General features: G+C 42.6%; 2 protein-coding genes across 7 annotated transcripts in view; both read left to right on the plus strand.

Moving 5' to 3' along the window:
* Positions 1 to 6,747, plus strand: part of dmd (dystrophin) — a 94,379-nt gene extending 87,632 nt beyond the window's left edge. For 5 of the 6 annotated variants that reach the window (XM_085905572.1, XM_085905588.1, XM_085905580.1 and 2 more), the window contains 7 exons: positions 790 to 855; positions 2,237 to 2,302; positions 3,010 to 3,168; positions 3,346 to 3,589; positions 3,687 to 3,801; positions 4,083 to 4,172; positions 4,994 to 6,747. In XM_085905572.1, the coding sequence (XP_085761698.1) occupies positions 790 to 855; positions 2,237 to 2,302; positions 3,010 to 3,168; positions 3,346 to 3,589; positions 3,687 to 3,801; positions 4,083 to 4,172; positions 4,994 to 5,106 (853 nt within the window). In that variant the 3' untranslated portion in view covers positions 5,107 to 6,747. Of the gene's footprint in view, positions 1 to 789; positions 856 to 2,236; positions 2,303 to 3,009; positions 3,169 to 3,345; positions 3,590 to 3,686; positions 3,802 to 4,082; positions 4,173 to 4,315; positions 4,342 to 4,993 lie in introns of all 6 variants that reach the window. The other variant, XM_085905605.1, reaches the window with a different exon arrangement.
* A 280-nt stretch (positions 6,748 to 7,027) lies between these two features.
* On the plus strand, positions 7,028 to 14,184 carry gtf3c3 (general transcription factor IIIC, polypeptide 3). Its single transcript, XM_085927623.1, has 19 exons — positions 7,028 to 7,260; positions 7,922 to 7,994; positions 8,201 to 8,559; positions 8,652 to 8,775; positions 8,846 to 9,037; positions 9,237 to 9,402; positions 9,776 to 9,923; positions 10,004 to 10,151; positions 10,267 to 10,367; positions 10,437 to 10,608; positions 10,855 to 11,057; positions 11,135 to 11,236; positions 11,323 to 11,455; positions 11,534 to 11,759; positions 11,829 to 11,883; positions 12,452 to 12,587; positions 12,669 to 12,793; positions 12,866 to 13,018; positions 13,500 to 14,184. The coding sequence occupies exons 1-19, from the start codon at positions 7,168 to 7,170 to the stop codon at positions 13,620 to 13,622; spliced, it is 2,832 nt and encodes a 943-aa protein (XP_085783749.1). The 5' UTR covers positions 7,028 to 7,167; the 3' UTR covers positions 13,623 to 14,184.
* Positions 14,185 to 14,503: the final 319 nt, after the last annotated feature.

A 14,503-nucleotide genomic window follows, 5' to 3' on the forward strand; every position in this document is an offset into this window, starting at 1 on the left:
AGCCTCTCAATTCACACCTCACTTCCCTCTTAGTATCTCTACCCAAAGAAATACATTCCTTCTTCTTCACTTGTTACTAACCTGAATTTGACAACCGGTCAAGAAACCACACTAATCTCCTTTGCTATAGCCCCACTGTGTCATCCCCCCCCCCCCCCCCCCGCACAAGCCTGTGAAAGCAGCAATGCACAAGCAGCATAATAATAATTGACCCATCCCCCAGTCACGCTTTATCTCAGCACTCCTTGATTGGTTAATTTTATTCATGCCATAAAAAGTTAAGAAATAAAGATTAGAGGCATGAAAGGGGACCAGAGCGTGATAATGCTCCACCCCCCCCCCCCCAGTAAAATTTCAGTAAAATCCTATTGTCAGACTTTTTTACCATACAGTACATGCATGACATGTAATCCTTCTGGTTGTCACCCTGCGTCGCTTGCATAAATAGATGAACAAAGATGCATTATTGATAGTAAATCATTTATTTCCCTTCCATGTGTAATGGCTTTTACCATCTTAATGCACAGGCACAGTTCCAAAGAAAGAACTTCCCGATACAAAGTAGTCTTAAAGGAACGTTTCTAGTGAAATGTGTCATTTGTTGTGAAGAAAAACACTCCATAGTGCTTGAAGTCCTCTGAGATGGCTGACTTTTATTTATCGGCGTCTCATGCCGACACTGCCCTTCTGTAGGCTCCTGTGGCGTAAGTGTGCGTATGGATTAATGAGTCTCCCCGGTTGCATTTCACAAAGCTCCTGTCTTGTCTATTTTTATTTTTTTTCCGGCAGGCCCGGCACATCCCCTCAGCTCTCGCATGACGACACGCACACTAGGATCGAGCACTACGCCAACCGGTAACACACACACTCACACACACACAAATAAACACGTACATAGTCAGCACCTGCTGCCGTGCGCAGCCTTGTGAGTCTTGCGCTCCTCCAGAGAGCCTTCTCCAACCTGGGAACATTTTGATAGATGTGATTTGGAATCGTCATTATTTTGGAGAAATTATAAAGCACTGCACACTTCCTGCAAGGGGATACGCCTCCTCCCTTCCCCCATCCCACCTACACATGGGATCAGCTGCCCTGATTCTTTCCTGACGCAGTGCTTGTCCAAGTTTCAGTCCATATCATTTCAATTAACAAATTGAATGCAATTGATGCAACTTTTGAACAGCTTCTCTGAGTTTTATCATTGCATTTTTATTTATTCAGGGTCCCACTTCAAGCCTTTTTGGGTGGTGACTGAGCTGACAGTGGGACCGGGGCCGCTGTTAATGTTGAGGCCCGTCATTCTAAAATCACACTCGTAACTCAAAATACTTGTATCTCAAAGCATCTTTACCTATTGGAATGAATGTAAATGTCATTAATCTATTCAAGCCCCCCCCCCCCCCCTTCAAGTACTTGGAACGTGTTTTTAATGAGAAAACTGATACTTTGTAATTTAATTGTAAAAACATACATTGACATAATTTAATACAATTAAAATGCATTTAGTAGCTCTCATTACATTGCTCATTCAGGAGTGCACACCTTGAAGTGAGTTAGCTATAGAACTGGATGTCTAAAAAAAAAAAATATCCATATCCATTCCAAATGTCTTTCTGTCCAAATAATGCCTAGTTCATATTTCAGGTACTCTTTTTATCATTTAAGAGTGACGTCAGCGACACCCACCACGATCAATGTTACATATGTCGTGGCTTTAGAAGCTGTGATGGTCCCATGGTTATCGATTCATTTAAAAACGGAAAGTCTGGACATCTTGGGTAGCTGCTTGCATCATGCAGGGTGTCAGCGTGGGCTCTTTAAACCTCGGTCAATACGCCAACTCAGAAAAATCCATGAATATTGTTAAGGTACCACAGAGTCAAGGTCGTAGCCATCTAAAAAATATTGACAAGGGCTTGAGTAACATCCATTTTGAGTCAAACTGCGGACTGTTCAACAAAGTCCAAGACCTCCTGGTATTTGCTGGCTCGCAGTCACATGTTAGATCCCCAAAAGTTCTTGTCAATAATTTTCTGTCTAATCTCCTGAGGCAACACTTTGCTTCCTCTTGATTTTTCTTTGTTTTAAGAAACCAAATCCAAAATCAATCTAGACTTTATAGCCTTTCAGACACTTTCTCATCCGGCTTATGTTGCCATATTTTTCATCAGTACAAAAAAAAAGGGACACTTTAAAATATAATGTTCACAAACTGACTGCTCTGTTTCTTCCACAGGTTAGCAGAAATGGAGAACCGTAATGGCTCTTATCTGAATGACAGTATCTCACCCAATGAGAGCATGTGAGAAACACTTTCTGTTTGCTTTCTTCTTTATTTTTGTCATCGCTCATGGATTGGCTGACTGCGCTTCCTCCTTTGCTCACATGAATTGATTTGGGAAGATAGCCATTCCTGCTTTTGCATCGTTTGCATGGTCCTCAATGCATGTGCATATTAGCATTTTTCTTTTGCTATGTCACTGATTTTGTTTTGTATTATGTACATTTTAAATGATGTGCAAAGATTATTGCACATGACATACAGTAGGTCATTGTAATTTGCTTTCTCAGCATTGTTAGCATTTGTTTGTTTTACCTGAGGCTAATAGGACTCTGAAATTGTGACCTTTTTTAAACATACCGTTAGCCAATCTCCTCTCTCTAGCACATTACTCTTCTCCATTTCCCTTTTTATTACCTATTAACAAACAATTCATCGTTATGCTCAATTTGAACCCCCGCAAGTGAAAAATAGGGATGTGTGAATATTTTCTTCTGACAATATTTCTTGCAAAATGTATTTTGTAGCCAAAGTTAGAAACATGGTTATTTGCTGTATCTGAAAATGTTGGCCCAGTTAAGAAGCCTTTGTGTTGATGAATTGCTGTGCAATCCTCCAAACAGACTAATGTGGCCTTTTTTTTTTCTTTTTTAACGAAGCCCTGTTTGTGGCTTTGACAAGCGCTTGATACTCATTTTTGTGCGTGTGCTGTGCATGTTTGTTTGCAGTGATGACGAGCACATGTTGATCCAACACTACTGCCAGTCTCTGAACCAAGGCTCTCCCCTCAGCCAGCCCCGCAGCCCGGCCCAGATTCTCATCTCCATGGAAACAGAGGAGAAGGGAGAGTTGGAGCGGGTCCTCGGTGACCTGGAGCAGGAAAACAGGTCAGTGGCAATCGCCTTTTGACCACGTCCTTTTTCAAAGCCTCTGTCGAACCGCTGCCAAATAAATACCTTCAGCGTCTTGGAATCGTGCCTTGTCGTGTCTCTCTGGCTCAATTGGACTGAGAAGATCACATTGCCAGATTACTCATGTCGTCATCGGGTCTGCCTGGTCCGCAGGAAGCTGCAAGCTGAATATGACCGTCTGAAGAAGGCGCACGACAGGAAGGGTCTGTCCCCGCTTCCGTCACCACCGGAAATGCTGCCGGTGTCGCCGCAGCGAGCGCGGGACGCTGAGCTCATTGCCGAGGCCAAGCTTCTGCGGCAGCACAAGGGACGCCTGGAAGCCCGGATGCAGATCCTGGAGGACCACAACAAACAGCTGGAGTCTCAACTGCATCGACTCAGGCAGCTCCTGGAGCAGGTTCATCAAGCTCACAAACGCGTCTTGGGTCGAATTTGTTCCGTGACCATGCTCCTCACACAAATGTCCATGTGTCTGACGTGTGTTCTGTTGGCAGACGGACTCCAAGGTGAACGGCACCGCTTTGTCCTCCCCTTCCACCTCATCTCAGCGCTCTGACTCCTCCCTGCCTCAGCTGCGCGTGGCTGCCAGCCAAACCACTGACACAATGGGTGAGATGACACGCTCGTGCTCGCGCTTTAATCCTTTCATTTTCAGGATTTTAAGGACTGGAGGCTATTCGGTTGTTGGTACCTATCCATTAAAAAAAAAAGAAAAAAACCTCAATGATTACTGAAATAACTCATCTGTAAAACCAAATATTTATTTTTAATGTATCTGTCATTGTTTTTGTAATAAAGATGAATTTATCAATTTATTTGACTTTGTATGGACAAAAAAAGGGCTCGAGGTGGAAATGGCCTATAATGTACGTATATCCTTGCGGTTTTAGGCGATGACGAATTTTCCACCCCTTCCCATGACGCATCTGGACTGGAGGAAGTGATGGAACAGCTCAACAACTCTTTCCCTCATAGCCAAGGTGAAGAAGTTTGCTTTTTGATCAATTATGATACCTAGTCCATTCTTGTAGAAGTTTCACTTCAACTCCACCTTTCCTCTCTCTGACTAATACTGATTTTCCTTCTTCCTTATCTTCCTTTCTTACCTTTTTTGGGGGGCCAGGAGGGAGAAGGGGACACCAATGAGAGGTTAGTTTTTTTATATTAACGGCCCTTCATGGCTTATTGCTTCTTTTTCTGGGGGAAGGGGTGCACGTTTCATACAGTATGGGTCCTGTAAGCATAAAGGGACCAAAAAAAAGATAGAATAAAATATTTTCAGATGTGTCCCTGAATTTGTGTAAAAAGCAGATGAATTGAATCTATGTATGTCTGGACAATAGTGCATGCATACTACAAACAAACAACTGTATTGTGAAAGCATGAACCATTAATAGTCTAACATAAATATGGTACTTTTGAGTTTCATTAAAAATACAAAATAACTGGAATAATGCCAAGGGTCCCACCGGATCTGCCTATGTTGGGTTAGCATCACTCCAGTCCAACGAAGCACCATGTCAGTTTTAATATTCTTTTTCTTCATTATATGACATATAGTATTTGTATAGTATGGTGTTTTGTTTAATGGCTTGACACCTCACATTGATGTATTTAATTTCAAATCCATTGTGATGGTGTATAAGGCAATAACATAAATATCTTCCAAAGACTTATGGAGCTTTAAGTGTAGAGAGCAAGAGTCAAGTAAGAGCCCCATGGTACTGACATTATTGTGTGTGTGTGTGTACATACTATTTAATTATTACTCACTTTGTTTTCCAACTCTCTCACTCCGCAGGTCCTAGCATTGGATGTTTGTTCCACATGGCCGACGATCTGGGCCGCGCTATGGAGTCCCTGGTCAACGTCATGACGGATGAACAAAGCGCCATCAAGGACCCGCCCTTCTGACACTGCACCCCCAAGCCCCACGCATCCATTTCCTCCCATTTCTTAGTCAGTAGAGCTGAATTGGAGAAAAAGACTTTACAAGCAAAATATAAAACGTCTATTTTTGTGAAGGATTGCGGTTCCAGCAATGACTTAAAATAAAATTTAAACAAAAAAAAGCAAAAAGTAACTTGTAGATTTAGTAGTTTCTTAAATGTCCCGAAGTTGTTTTATTGGGGGAAAAAAGGCTGGTTTTTAAACTTCTATGCAATTGTATAAAAAAAAAAAAAGTTTCTCGGAGGGGCAGGCAACAAAGAAAGATACAAATGTGTGTTTAGTGTGGTTCTATGTTTGCATCGCTTTGTAAGGGGAAAATAAGCATTTCAGACGTTTGTATTACATAAAAAAGAGAATGATTGTAATAATAAGGGTGTTTACTAAGAGGAAAATGTCTTTCTATAACAACGTACAATACTGTTAAGGTAATGCAGGCATCCTGTAACTTTACAGTACGTTGTGTGTGTGTTTCTGTGTATTGGTGGTCCCAATGCAGTACAGTACTCACATTTTTGTTTCCTTTGTCTCCATCATCCATCCTGAATAGGCTTCTCACTATTTAATATTCGTATCAAATAACTAATTTAGTCATCTTTGGGTGATTGGGAGTGAAAAGTGCATGTCAGAAAATAATCAGACATTGGATTGGATTTCATGATTTTCAGAACACAATTTATCTATGTTAGTCACGGCTTTGTTACGTTGAGTAAGGCTCATGGCCGCCCAAACTTGAGTTGCAGTGTAGCCTTGCCGAAAAGTGTTGAGAGAATTTGAAATCCTTTTGATTTTTCGCGAAGGGTTCATTTGCTTGAGATTGTAAAAAAAACAAAAACATGCCGCTTCTTGCACTGGCACACATTTGGATTTCGTCACTGGCTGTTGGTTACAAACTGCACACTGGTTTTAGTTTTGTAGTTCAAGATCTTCCTGTATGTTTGTTTGTTTTTGTTTTTGTTAAGGCTGCTCACTTTAAAACGACTCAAATTAATCAAACGTTATTTAAGTTCCCACTGAGTGCAAACTCTACTTGACCTCAAATATGGAATCAAATTCAGAGGTTGTTGCTCTACTGTAGCCAAGTCCTTGAATGGAGCTTGAAATGAGAATGTATTCACTGCATTTGTCTTCTCTGTCAAGACAATTGAACAGCTACTACTGGGACATACAGTACCTGCATATTATCTGTGTATTCATTTTAATCGTGCTTATGTCTTTGTTTTCAAAGTGTGATTTGTTTTGATGTTGTGGGGTTATTACTAAGCATGCATGAGTGGCTAAATGAAATCCATCTGTAATCGATGAAAGGATGATGATAGACACACGCACACACATACTCTGCTGCATGACCCATCATTCTTTTATTTTGAGCAAGACACTGAATTAGTTTCTCGTTTTTAACTTTTGTGTCATTCTTGCAACACAATATTTCGCAGCATATCAGATTCCACCAACTATATGCCTTACTACTACTGTATTATAAAAAAAAAAATGCTTTACTGTACATCAATAAAGCACGCAGTTTCATTGATCTGATTTACATGAGGTTCAGCGTTACATCCGGAGGTTTTCTTTGGAAAGTCAATGATATATGAGTGCTTCCAGTATTCCAGCAGGCATTGAAGGGGGGGGGGGGGTTCAGCATTAATGCAGTGCTTGAAAATAATGAAGGGAATATTAACTATTGGCAGTTTGGGCTTATTTTGCATCTTGGTGGTGTGCCGTGAGATTTTTGCAATGTAAAATTAAAATACAGTCCGTTCAATCGACAGTGACCACGACCTTGCCGTCGTTTGTGACGTTGCTATCTATCACCACCAGGCGTCGCTGTTGCAATTGCTTAATGGTCGACCTTGCCAACCCGGAAATGTTAAAGTCACGTGACAGATTTCCCCCGGAAGCAAAGCGAGGGCAATAACAAAGTTAAAATCGCGCTCCGAACGTGAACTCGTTGGGTGCATTAGAATGTGATAAGGATCTTTTGTTTATTTTGGGTTGACTGTCACCGAGCAGCCAAATGAAAGCAAGATGTCAGGCTTCAGCGCCGAACTTATTGACTACCTGGAAGGAAGAATTACATTTGAGGAGTTTGACAGGAGGAGAGACGAGAGAAGAGCCAAGGTAATGTAGACTAGTTTTGTCCTGTCAACAATACAAGTTAACTAGATGTCATTCATCCACCCGGAACGCTGTTTTCTTTTCCTGATGTGACACAAAATGAGAAGAATTTACTCGTATTTTATTTTAAGTGCCACAACATTTTCAAATTTAAATGGAATTTTTAAATTGTCACTGCGTTAAATCAAGGGGTTTGTGGATATTTTGAAACTGTGATATTGTGCAATTCATTAAAAAAAATGTAATTTGTTTCTCGATTTTGTGGAGCAAAATAGAAACAGTCCCATCAATTGTACATTGCCACAATATTTGCAGTTGCAGATGTTCCCATGATGTTAGAATAGTAAACAATTAGAAAACCTATCTCAGACTAACTTCGCCATGAAAGAAGAATAGAAAAAGGTCATTTGCACCCATGTAGCGCATGAAAAGTTTACTGAAAGAAAGAAAAAGGTTTTACTCAATAATGTAAGAGCACAGCAAGAATCTATGATTATAGTTAGTTGAGGTAGTTGAGGAATCCCTTGATTACTAAAATATGGCTATATTGCAAATATGTAGAAGATAAACTCAGCCAATTACTTTTGACCTATGTTTAGCATTAATGTGTTATATTGTTATAATACAGTAGCTCGCAGCTAACACATTTTTGTTTGTCTTTCAGGAGTTGCACGTGTCAACTGAAAATGAGGAGGTGGTGCAGCCTTCCACGTCCACGCACAATCATGGAACAATTGGTAAATTGTAGCGCCATAGCTGTCTGGATGTGTGTCCTTAAGTTTCAATTGTTATGCCCATCTTTGATGTATTAGTCAGCGGCATCAGGCAAGTGTCGATGATTCTCGGAACCCAAGAAAAACAAAAGAGTGATCGTGTTTGTCGCCTTATTAGAGTCTCCTTATTAAAGTTGTTGAAATCTCATCACCCCACCTTCTCTTCTTAGGGTTAGAAGAGGAAGGAATCAGCCCTGGCATTCAGCAAGTCTTTGCCTCAATGATTGGCGAAGCCACCGATCAAGTATTGTCAGATGAGGATAATGACAGCTTGGGCTACGTTGATGATAAGAATGACGAGGATTTCGCAGTGGAAGAGGAGGACGATGTGGAGGACGATGAGGAGGAGGAAGAAGAAGAAGTGGTGGGGGAGAAGGGAAATTTTAAATTGAAAGTGAAGGACAAGAAGGCAAGGGGGATGGGGAAGAGGAGTTTTGAAACCGAACAAAAGGAAAGTGAGGACATGTCAGTGGGAGACGTGCTTGCACTGGAGATGGAGCTAACCCGTGAAAACAAGAAAATGATGAAGGTGAGTTTCAAAGTTGGAGACTTCCCATGGGAATACTATCGGATTTGGGGATAGCTCTGATTCCATTTCATTACCTCCTACTGTGCTTGCAGGCACGACGGAACCGCAGTAAACTTCCCCGAGCGCTCCGAGGCCTGATGGGTGAGGCGAACATTCGTTACGCCAGAGGAGAGAAAGACGATGCCATTGCCATGTGCATGGAGATCATACGACAAGGTAGGAACATGTTTTTGCTTCGTTGCATCGCCTGTCACCATCCAGTCATCATCTCTCCTGGCCCTTCCAGCCCCTCTGGCTTACGACCCTTTCTCCACGCTGGCCATGATCTACGAGGACGAAGGCGACATGGACAAAGCGCTCCAGTTCAGTCTGATCGCCGCCCACTTGAACCCCACCGACTGTGAAGAGTGGATTAGGCTGGCGGAGGTCTCTCTGGAGCAGGAGAACGTCCGGCAAGCTCTAGTCTGCTACAACAAAGGTCTGCCTGGCATTTCTTCTTCTCGCTGTGGTTTTGGAATTTTAAGAGTCACTGCTTATTTTTGCCAGTGACGTATAGTGACAGGTGCAGCAAAGTGCTCTTCCATGAAATGGCAAAAAGTAGCATTAACCTCTACACTCTGAGTTTTGTTCAACTGAATAAAAAAATGCGCTCTGAAATAACCAATGCCATCCCGCAGCCGTCAAGTACGCTCCCACCAACATTCGCTACCTGTGGGAACGCTGCAGCCTCCTCATGCGTCTGGGGGAGCACAAGCAGTGCATGGATGGCTACCGCCGAATCTTGGCCCTGCTGCCAATGGACGAGGGCGAACACTTCATGCAGCTCTCCAAGGACATGGCCAAGTAAAGAGCTCACACTAGAAGATTCAACACAGATCTGGTCGGCTGGCCGATATTTTGCATTTTATGTACGTGTTGTCGTCACCTGTTATGTATTCAAATCACAATCGATCAATGACATAATTGATCACCTCCGCAAAATAAGACATTGCGGCTGCGATGTCTTCCACATATGTATACATGAACTGAAAATACAGTGATCGGCTCAAATAATCCTGATCATGTAAAAGGGAACGCCCACATTTGACCACACCGCATTTTGGAGATGTGAGGATTTGGCCCGAAAGCAACGCTATAGTGTATTTTCATAGGGTACAAAATTGCATTTGGTTATGGTTACGCACGTCTAAATCGCTTACACATCTTTAATGCTTAGGAGTTATTACGAAAGTAGCGACCTGCCCTCGGCACTCGGTGTCATCGAGCAAGCCCTGGCACGACACCCCGACCTGGTTAGCGATGACATCATCAACATGGCAGCCGAGCTCTACATCACCAACCATCAATACGAAAAGGCTTTGGAGGTACTCCATCACGCATTACAGCGGCAGCAGATACTATACATTGCTTGTGAATGGAGAATCATCCTCGTCTCCTCCTTCAGGTCTTGGTCCAGTTTGTGGGTGTGGTTCTGATCCGGGATGAAAGTCACCCAGAGTTTCCAATTAAAGTTGAGAATTTAAATGAGAACGAGGTAAAGAACGATGAGGCGCAGCCGTTGATTGTAGCAGAAGTGGCACCAACGGACAAATGTAAGTCATGAGAAACTGAAAGGTGATTCAAGATCATCGAAGCAATCCGAAGCTTCAAGAGACTCCGCGATGAGTGAAAGGCAGGAAATAAAACCGAGCCTATGTTGTTCACCAGCTGACATCAAGGATGTTCAGGTTCCAGACGGCATCCCGGTGGACCTGAAGGCCAAGCTGATTGTCTGCCTCATCCATTTGGAAGTCTGTGCACCCTTGGAGGTAGCAGAGGATTTTGCCGTGACCATTTTCTCGTTCGAACGGGGATGTAGTTAAAGCCTTTTCTTCCAGGCCCTAGTCTCCTCACTGATGGAGCAAAGTCCAGAGGACATTGGCGACTTATACCTGGACGTGGGGGAGGCCTACCTAGAGAAGGCAGCGTACATGTCTGCTCTCCCTTTGCTGTCTGCGCTTGTCATATCCGAGAAATACAACCTGGCTGTCATCTGGCTTCGCCACGCAGGTACACTCACAAAGACAATCATCATCATTGATTAAGGAAATAAAATCTGGTGGCAATCAAAGCCGAGCTTATCCTTGTTTACATCAGTGAAGGTAAAAGTCAACTCAGGCTAACCAAACCCAATGTAATATTTAATATTTGCTTGATCTACTTTTGTTTTGCCACATGTTTTCATATTAGTGTTTTTCCCCGACCAATGTTGCCCACTGCATCTTAAGCCACCAGCTACTTGTAACTCCATGACAGAGTGTCTGAAAGCACTGGGTGAATTGAAAACAGCGGCTGATAGCTTCACAAAAGTAGTGGAGTTGGCGCCGCAGCACCTCGAGGCGCGGCTGTCGCTCGCCACCCTCCAGCAGCAGCTCGGCCGGCCGGATTGTGCCCTCAAGGCGCTGGAGTCCATGTACGACAACGACACGCTTGCACGAGACTCATCTGCGGCGCAAAAGGCAGGTGATCGATTCTATATTTATTTTGTCTAACTCTTAGATTAAGAGGCAGATGTTTCATCGGTACATGTCTGCAGGAACTGAAGCTGCTCCTGCACCGCTCCACGCTACTGAAAACGCAGGGACTCATCCAGCACTACTTGGATGCTGTGATCACCATGATATCGATCCTGCTTAAGGTTGCAACATCTTATTTTCTCGAGTGTTGTCTCCCGCCCGTAGGGCACGTCCAAATAGGCGGAACGTGTGTTTTTGTGCATGCCAGGTGGCCATGCAGCGCGCCCAGGTGTGTGTGCGCTCTGTCATCATATCAGGAGAGAATCACCTGCGCTTGGTGAAGGTCGGTGACATGCCGTCGGACGTCGATGACCCGGAAGCCGCCTACTTGGAAATCACGTGTATGTCCAGACCTTTTGGGTACTGGTTTATGAGCGATGCTATACAATCTCCAATGCCTTTGCTGATGCCTACAATAGGTAAAACCAAAGTCCTGTCCAAAGAGGACTGGTGGCAGCTGCTGCTGAGCTGCGTGCTGACACTGTGCGATGTGCAACGTTACGAAGAGGCGGAGCTAATGGTCGAGTCCGCTATGGAGTTCTACTCCTTCTATGACATCAAGCCCAGGAGAAAGGAGTTGGAGTACCTCGGCCTCTCGGCCAACATCCTGGACCGCAACCACCACAAGGCCTACAACTACATCAGGTATGAGAAGTGAATTGTTTCATTTGTGTGTCACGTCTCTTATTTTTTTTCTTCACTCTTTTCCATCAGGTTGATGCTGTTAGAAGATGTGGATCAGCCTCAGCTTTGGAATATATTTAATCAAGTAAACACACACACACATCTTTGCGTGTATCTCCTTTGAACATACAATGCAGTGATTGCCAACCACTGTGCTGCAGCACATTTAGCTGCCGTGAGAAATCCTCAGGTATGCCATGGGAAATTCCATGTAGAGGAATCGTTTGTTCTTTTGAAAGAAACCACAGTGCCCGACAAACAACAACCAATAAGTGACGAAAGGCATGACTTAAGTGACATCAATCATTTGACGTGCTTTTGCAACACGACTGTCAACTTCTGTTTTGAACAAATATGACAAAACCTGATTATCGTCGCAACCTTCTCTTTTAATTGTTTTTCCAGCAAATAATTGATCCGTGTCAACTGACCTATAGCAAAACAAGTAAGCTCCTTCAGGAGATGACAGAAGGTGCAATCAACCTGTTGTCCTCGCTTCACACAATCGGCTCAAGATTTGACACTTTAGTACTTTTTGGCGGGATTTTTGTTGGGCTGTGTGCCATGGCAGCTTTTCTGTGCTTTGGCACAATTAAGGTTGGGAAACACTGAATCATGTCGAGCAGAATACTCACACCTTTTTTTTCTTTTAGCTGACGATATCCTCCCACCACCAACGTCATCATCGCTTTTGTCTGCGTCAGCTTTTGAAACATCCCGACAACCGCGCCCTGTGCATCCTGTGCGGACACAACGCCATGGTGTCGGGCAGCTTCAAACACGCCTTGGGTACCACCCGCCGACCGTGATTAACGCTCATCCAGTTGCGAATGGAATGATGTGCGCGTGACGTGGTCTTTTTGTGTCTAGGCCAATACATCCAGGCCTTCCAGACTGAGCCAGATGAGCCACTCCACAACTTGTTTGTGGGCCTCACCTTTTTCCACATGGCATCCCAGAAATATGTGTCAAAGAGGCACCTACTGGTTGTTCAGGTATCTTACATTTGACTGCATCTGTGCTTTTGGCAATTGCGATGACGTCAAATGTTTTTTTTTTTTTTGGAGGGTTTCACCTTCTTGCGCCAGTACGTGGAACTGCGTGGGGAGTGTCAAGAGAGCATGTATAACTTGGGCAGAGCATTGCACCAGATGGGCCTGACGCATTTAGCAATTCATTTTTACCAGAAGACTCTTCTACTGCCGATACAGACACTAGAGGTACTTTTCCATTTCATGCTTGGCGCCAGCATAAATAGTAAAATGACAAAAGTTATCTTTTGATATTTTTCTCTGGGCAGTGGGTGCCAAGGTTTTTTTTTGGTTCACGGAAATTCATGAAATAACTCAAACTAAAATTATAGCTAAAATATCCTCTGTTTTCATCTTTTACATTTGAGACGTTATTTTAAATTGATTTATTTCTGTATTAATGTCACAGAAGTACAAAGGTGGAACATTTGTTCAGAAATTGTACTTTGCATTACTGTATTTCCTTATTTCTACTACTGGTAAAAAACAAACTAAAACAAAGCATGTTTGAAAAAATAAAAAGGACGAAATTAAAAGTTTCTTAATTCAAGAAATAATAACTTTAATGATGAATCCAAAGCCGTTATGGATACTTTTCCGCGCACATCCTTGAATGGAGTTTCTCTGAGATGCTTCCTCACAAGAACTTTTCCTCCACCCACACCAACAGGGTATCACTGATGACCAAGTGGATCTGAGGAGGGAGGCCGCCTTCAATCTTTCACTCATCTACCAGGCAAGTGGCAACATTGAGATGGCCCACAATCTCATCAGCACCTATTGCATCATCTGACAATGGGCCAAGCCTGCAATGAAGAGAATGAGTGCCACTGTTAAGTTATCATCAATGCAAAAATAATTATGATCATGTAAAAATATCATGTGAGTCTTAGTTCTTTTTTTTTTTTACATTTTAAGTATAAAGGTTTAATATATTTAATAAAAAAAAGAACTTTTTCATTCTTCTGTGTGCTGCTTATCGCCGTGGTATATGAATTTTTTTTTATTGTGACAAAAAGATGGATGGACGGACTTTCTGTTGTTGCGAGGATTAAGGCGCTGGGGATTACTTGCCAAATCCCTGCATCTCAGATATCCCATTTCCAACCTTCTGCCTGCTTCTTCTTTCCTACCCGAGTCACTGCATTGCATCTGGCCACTAGTGCATTTTTTTCTTTTTTAAATCCACCCACAAATAAACATACAAATTACACTGAGAAGAAGACAAATACTTTGCATTTTTTGTTTTAGCACTTGTGGCGGATCTCACCACACACACACAACCCGTACAACTTTTTCAGCCATAGAAGAGAAAATAAGTGAGCAACATGAGTCAGCAGAAATGTCATCAAGCAAATTGTTCTGACCATGCATCGAGTCTTTCCTATCCATTTTCATATTTAGAAGGCTAACAATTTGCACAAAAACTCCAGCTCTGATTTGTAACCATTTTACAGTAATTACAATTGTATAACAATTTTGTATTTTTGAAGATTTTTGCCAGATTCCTGCGTATCTATAACAGAGTTGCTGTAAACACTACAACAGAATATACAGAATATCTTATTAAAAGTGTACCAGTGATAGTTAAATAAATTATTTCTTGCTTGCTTTTATTTCTAAAATGTCGGTATTAGTGTTAGACCTCGGTTTTGAAATGACTCCCTAAATTTA

This window comes from Syngnathus leptorhynchus, chromosome 1 (genome assembly GCF_054491065.1).
Source record: "Syngnathus leptorhynchus isolate UIUO chromosome 1, UIUO_Slep, whole genome shotgun sequence".
NCBI classification, from domain to species: Eukaryota; Metazoa; Chordata; class Actinopteri; order Syngnathiformes; family Syngnathidae; genus Syngnathus; species Syngnathus leptorhynchus.

What these genes read in the sequence shown, in the direction of transcription:
- gtf3c3 (XM_085927623.1), top strand. Translation starts at nt 7,168, where the DNA reads ATGTCAGGCTTCAGCGCCGAACTTATTGACTACCTGGAAGGAAGAATT. An exon ending in AAGTCTGTGCACCCTTGGAG is followed by an intron (nt 10,368 to 10,436) that starts GTAGCAGAGGAT and finishes CTTTTCTTCCAG; the next exon opens with GCCCTAGTCTCCTCACTGAT. An exon ending in CAGCTTCAAACACGCCTTGG is followed by an intron (nt 12,588 to 12,668) that starts GTACCACCCGCC and finishes TTTTGTGTCTAG; the next exon opens with GCCAATACATCCAGGCCTTC.